The sequence below is a fragment of the Vollenhovia emeryi genome, unplaced genomic scaffold, assembly GCF_000949405.1.
Source record: "Vollenhovia emeryi isolate VEMERY1.0 unplaced genomic scaffold, V.emery_V1.0 DF939225.1, whole genome shotgun sequence".
In the NCBI taxonomy this organism is placed as follows: Eukaryota; Metazoa; Arthropoda; class Insecta; order Hymenoptera; family Formicidae; genus Vollenhovia; species Vollenhovia emeryi.
The window spans coordinates 376,053-382,472 of NW_011967141.1; the positions used below are offsets into that span (position 1 = coordinate 376,053).

The 6,420-nt window shown below is 39.6% G+C and overlaps 1 protein-coding gene across 2 annotated transcripts in view; it reads right to left on the bottom strand.

Annotated features, from left to right (window-relative positions):
* The window catches only part of LOC105560655 (putative phosphatidate phosphatase), a 31,251-nt gene that overhangs the window by 13,477 nt on the left and 11,354 nt on the right, over positions 1-6,420 (bottom strand). Inside the window, exons 1-2 of one of the 2 annotated variants that reach the window (XM_012009946.1) lie at positions 5,530-5,715; positions 5,302-5,453 (exon numbers count right to left, since the gene is read on the bottom strand). In XM_012009946.1, coding sequence (XP_011865336.1) covers positions 5,302-5,436 — 135 coding nt within the window. In that variant the 5' untranslated portion in view covers positions 5,437-5,453; positions 5,530-5,715. Of the gene's footprint in view, positions 1-5,301; positions 5,454-5,529; positions 5,716-6,420 lie in introns of those variants that run through there. The other variant, XM_012009945.1, reaches the window with a different exon arrangement.

The window sequence follows — 6,420 nt, forward strand, 5'->3', positions numbered from 1 at the left end:
AGAGAGCGGCTGAATAGAGACGGCCCCCAATGTCAGGAGAGAAAAATTGACGGTACACGTGAACCGTCGAAAAAAATTATTTGTTACGTGGCCGTAACGTCAGAAGCGTCAGAAAGTAATAAATCTAGCTTTAAATTTGTTTACAATGGTTCGAGTAGATTCACATATCAGACTTAGGACATATGACTTTAAATGCACACTATTTTGATGGGATTCTCAAATAGCGATTAATTTCATTCCTTTCGAAAAATTTCTAAGTCCCGAAGGAGGAAAATTTTTTAACAGTTCCAGCAGTTCTGTTGAGAGTTCTGGGGGTTCTGGGTAGCCCCTCAAGAGTTCTATCGAAAACTATCAAGGCTCGAAGCGCTACGACCGACGAATAAAAAGTTCTCGCGATTTTTCGTCCTTCGGTTCGAAAAATTTCCAAGTCCCGAAGGAGGAAAATTTTTTAACAGTTCCAGCAGTTCTGTTGAGAGTTCTGGGTAGCTCAAGAGTTCTAAAGGAAATCCTAATGGCAAAATTTAATATTTCCAATGCTTTTAGTGTTATCGCTGATTTCGAGATTTCATTTTGTGAAGTTAGCATCCCCAAGTTTCAAATTTAACTTTTTTAGGTTAATTCGCCAGAACTATTTTTAAAATTGATAAGGAACTCTAGAACTCTTCGGGGTGCATTCAGAACTAAAAAAAATGATTTTTTGAGACATGAGGTGCCAACTTCACAGAGGTAAGGTCTCGTGCATCGCGCAGGATCTCGCGCACGGGTAGACGGTTGGACTTTTCCACAAAGGAGTTGTCCATTCCACGAACCCTTATGAAATCACGATACGGACCTCGCAACGTGTGTAATCTCACGTGCGTGAAGTAAGGGAGTCGAGATTTATTTCGACTTTGATCACGACAATTTCTCACGCACGCGAGCGTGCGATTTATCGCGTTAAATTAACAGCGCGACGTATTCTCTCGCGCGATATAATCACTTCGCATTTTCTCCCAGTATAAAATACGCGCGCTTAACGAAGTAAAGACGATTGTGGAATCGGAGAAGGATTCTCTTTCATCTTCATGCTACGTAAATAAGCGTGACTATATCTCGCGAGAGAAAGAGAGAATCAGAGGCGACATAACGTGGCGAAGCTATTACTCGAATAGACGCTGTTTATCGTTCATTTTAGCAATTATATCCAGATTTATAACGCCACGCGAGAAAACGCTTACGGGGGACGCGAGCGGAAGTTAGCGCGGCTAGTCCGAGACCGATTGGATAGTCTGTGTCGAATTGCGAAAACTAAACGACTGCCTCAAAAGCGTCCAAATTCCAGATTATATTTATCTGTTAAGAATAGCAAAGATGGAAGATAACGAGATCAACAAGGTTTAATTTGTTCTTTAACCTCATATACCTATTAATTTCGTTATAGTCCCAAGTGTATCGTTGTTAACTTGATAACTATCATTCTTTTATTTAGAAAAATTATTTGAGCGTAAAACATAATAGAATTCACTGTCTTTCATTCTTCCTTTAATACTTTTTCTTCACGTACACATGTATGCACGCAATTTCACGTGCCTTGAATTATGCACGACGCTCGAAATTATTTGCCCCGCGGTGACAGCGTTAATTTGAACTTGACGCGACGGTCGAGAAGAGAGCGGAAGAACGAAGTGGCCACCTGACATCTGAAGAGCGGCAAGTCTTTCGCGAGAAAGCCAACGCTGAGATGAGAAACGCCGGCAAAAACAGAGAAAACCAAAAACGACGCATTTTATATCTCGCGCGAATCCGATTATGACTTACAACTTTTCGTTTTTGCGTAAAATAAAAAGAAGCACGATTCATATTTTACACCGCAAGAGCACAATCGTATCGTGACAAATAATACAAACATCTACGTAATTTCAATAAGATGCAGAAATAAAAATTTTCCCCTCAAGTAACTAATGAAAAAAACACCTACATCGGCAGTTTCGTAATTAGCTGTTTTCGAGGGGGGTAACCGTTGAGGGCATTGTGGTGTACAGATTCAACCAGTCGTCTGTTAGAAAATGGACGAATCACAATTCCTTTAGGATTTACCAGATGTGTAGTGAAGTCTAGCAAACTTCTGGTTATGAAATATCGAGCCCTACCATGCTAACTAGAAATTCTGTTTGGTTCAGCCAAAATACATTCTATTATAGTCTTGTTGATACAATCAAAGTATTTTTCTCAGTGTAGCCGTTTTTTGGACATTAGTGGGTGTTATTTGGCCTTGTTGCTCGGGGAAGAAGGAGACAGTAAAGAATTGGTTATTAAATTTATTGGAATATTAAAATTATGAAATAAGATAAAAAGTTGTGTCGTGTGTGTAACACATCAAGTTTAAACATATAACCAAATTAAACGAGCACGAGCGCAAGTTTCATTTCCATTTTTCCGATATACATTGCAGTGAAAGTTCATTTTGAATGCTGGAATAGACTCTGATATTAGAACAGAAATCTATGGTTTGAAGGAAATTCGATATATTCAATATGGGAGCATAGATTTCCAAACATTCGAGTAAGAGGAAAGACGCGAAATTTATAAATAGTCACAAACTACCTACGGAAACGTGCCGATCGTTCTCATAAACCAAGTTACGTAGTGACGATACATCGCGGGGGAAAAAAGGCAGAATTATTTCTAACCAGTAGAGGAGTATATTTAAAGCTGACAATGACCTGTGAGTTTGCTATAATTTATGCTCTGCGAACATCTATGCACGAGGTAACTTTCACACGTGTACACTCTGACTTGTAATTTGCAATTTTTTGCCACCTTCAAAACAATGGTGACATGTTGGTTTGCAGTTCGGTTACTTGATAAGGACCTGATACTTCCCACACAGCACGGGGAACTCCCAGAGAGCTCCTGGGGAGCTCTTAAAATTTTTCATAAGCTTAACTTGAACTTGAAACGAACTCGCACAGAGCTCCTTGGGAGCTCCTATGTCCGCTTTTGAGAGCTCCTTAGGAATTTTATTTAAGCTCCCTGCGAGCTTAAATAAAGCTCACAGGGAGCTCTCAAAAGCGGACATAGGAGCTCCCGGAGAGCTTCATTTAAGCTCGCAGGGAATTGAGAAGTCATGTTTTAAAATGTACGACATACGACATACGACAGGTAAGTACGACATGCCACCTTGGACACTTGGCGAAGATTGTAGCAAAATGCTGAAAAAAAGGTACACCTAATATGACATATAGTACAGAGTGCTACCCCGATGAAATGCAGGACACCATATACATATATGGATAATCAATCACATTTTATGTAATATTAATGTTTTTCTCATTCGTATATTACATAATTCGATATGTAAAAAATACTGAATAATGTTACTAAATTTCAACGTAATTTTTATTCTATAAAAATCTTACAGGTACTTTAGCTCAGCGAAATAAACTGGAAGCTTATTTTATCGAATTTTTGTAAGCTTCCCGGGAGCTCAGCTAAATGAACTCCCTGGGAGCTTAATCGGAGCTTTGTGCTGTCTGGGTTGGATCGAAACGTCGTACCAAATGTAACATTTAACTAATTATACCGCCAATTGGATCAACAAGTTTTACTTCTAAATTAACAAGATATATAAATCGAGGGGTTAACCGCTGAGGGCATTGTGGTGTATAAATTTGCGGCATTACTGGGTATTACTGGGCATTTTTGTGCACCAGTTTGGGCATTATAAAGATAAAACAAGACAATAAGATAAAGTAACCATGATCAAGCTTCTATTCGGCCATGACTGGCGGTGTGTTTTTAACACAGAAAATTTATTGCGAACAATATTACCTCAGCCAGGGTTTGAACCTGGACCTCCCTACACCCTAGGCGGGCGTCTCACCAATACGACCACCGAGACATATGATAATATTTGTTACAATAACAGTGTAGATGTTGTCTACGCGTATATTTTCGACTTGTGAACCGCGCACCGATACGGGTTGTCGGTTTACACGGCACTATCGAAACGCGATTTTTAAGTCCCGTTCCCTTCCCTCCCCCCCCACTTGGACACCATTATTCGATCTAGGTGTATAAATAACGTCAAGAATAACATCAAGGAGACAAAGTAATGCCCGCTGGACGTTGGTGTACATGATTTTGGTCAGCGGTTCATCCCTCGATATAAATCGTAAGCACGTCTCATTGTGCACCTGTGGTCGAATCAACGACCTCTTTGCTCCGTCCCTATTCGGCATTTGCGCAGTCTTCGGGAATGCAAATAGAAAGTATATACGCGCACGCGAAAAGACAGTTTCCGTCTCGTTCACTTCCTTCCTTTCCCTTATGTCCTCCGAGAGCTCGGCAAAAATACTCGGCTGGCGGTATACATGTGTTACGAGTGTTGCGTGAACCACCTCCTCATACCGTAAATTGATTCCCACGAGCACCGAAAGCGAGCGTACTCATTTCCCGCCGGTCTACTCACATGTGCAAGCAGCGAGGAGGCGCGAGCCACCGCTCGTGTGTCTCTCGTATTCTTAGACGCCACTGTCATCCCTCCTTTTAGAGGGTGAGAAAGAGTTTTAAAAGCGGCACGCGACAAGCCCCTCTGAATCGTTCGCGAGCGCATCTGCCATTGATCACTGTGTCATACAAACTCAGAGCACAGTGTCGTCATCTCAGAATTGTGCTCAAAGACGCGACGCATTAGGTTTTTGCTCACATTTTTATCTTTACTTTTATCTTCGTCCGAAATGAGTAGTGAATTTCTCACCTTTGAACCAACCCGTTAAAACGTTAATTGTAATATTTTAGATTCGCGATTTAATGCGTGTCACGAGGGGAATGAAGAAGATATTTTTCAATATAAATAAGTACTATTTTCTTTAACCTATGCGCACCGATTTAATACTTCTGATTCAAATTGATAAAAAAATATATATGAGTAAAAAGATACGCGCATTACCAAAGAATTGTATAAGGTTCACGCGAATGTGCTTTCTAAAGCATAAATATATTAAACGTGCAATTTCTTTAAGTAAAACCTGAGAAGAAGGGAACGTCACGCCAATCCCCATTGAATATTAAATCATTTATTAGATCTCCGGTGAGAAACATCTAACATAAGCTTGCTAACGATGGATATAAATAATTCAAATGTGAGCTCTTACGTGCTGTGCAAGTGATACAAGAGAGTAATAGACGTGAAGTAATACACGTAATCGCAACGGGAGAGATAAGGCTCTCGTTGGAACGGTAAGTTGTCAGGTGATTCCTCACGCGTCTTGAATCACGTGCGTAAATCGCAATCACAATCGCAAACGCAAGGTGACTCACCGCACATATAGGAAGGAAAAGGCCGACGATATACAGCATCGTGCTCGTAACCGTGGACGAGTGGAACGGATGATAGAGTGACTCATCGTTGCAGAAGAAACCGCGTTTGTAAGGTTTACCGAATAGGAAGAACATCAGCACCGAAATGCCCACTGAAACATAAGAGAAAAACAATCTCGTTACACCGTGTCGATCACTCGATAACAATCATAGTGCAATAATGTCAACGTTCGAGACGAGTTGGTCTAGCGATCGATTAATCAGGATTGAACGTCGTCCCGTGAACTCCAAATTAACATGCAATTTATTGCACTTGCTGTATGTACAGCTGTTGCTGCCGCTGCTGCTGCTGCTATTGCTGCTACTGATACTGCTATGACGAACGATAATGTTGTGACTACCAATCAAGATGGTATGCGTTCGATAAACTCGCCCTACTAACTTTCAATGGTGCTCTTTAATCTACGGTCGAATCGAAACCTTTCCGGTTATTTTGTAGAGTGCTATGCATTTTTTCACAAGGGGGAAAATAAACGATTGTTTTGTCTAGATCTAGGCAATTATTATTAATAATGACTTCTTAATTTTCAAGGCATACTTTGATCAGAAACACCAATGACTAATGATGAAAATATAAATTTCTATTGGCATAAAACCATTCAAGTTTTCGTCTATGCTCTCGCGATTTACATCTTGCATCAAACTTAGGCTACACATTTAAATGTGTAACGCAAAATATTTTTATAACATTTATTTTATAAATTGTACCGCGCAATAATCACCTAAAGATTTCTAAACATAAAAATGAAGTGAATGAAATTTTATATGAATTCCTCGGAGGAATACATACAATTATTTTAGTCTACTTCTTGACGACAGAATTACAATAGTCTCATTATCAGGGTTTTTTTCATTATACTATAATGAGCAGGGTTGTTAAAAAACATGTTTAAAAAGAAAAAACAAAACATAATATTTTTTCTGTTTAAATCTGTCTTTTGTTTTAAACTTGTTTAAAATGAGTGCAAAAAGAAACATATTTAAAACATGAAAAAACATGTTAATGCACTAACACTATCGACGCGCGACTCACGGACAGGTTTCCGTTCAACCGTAATG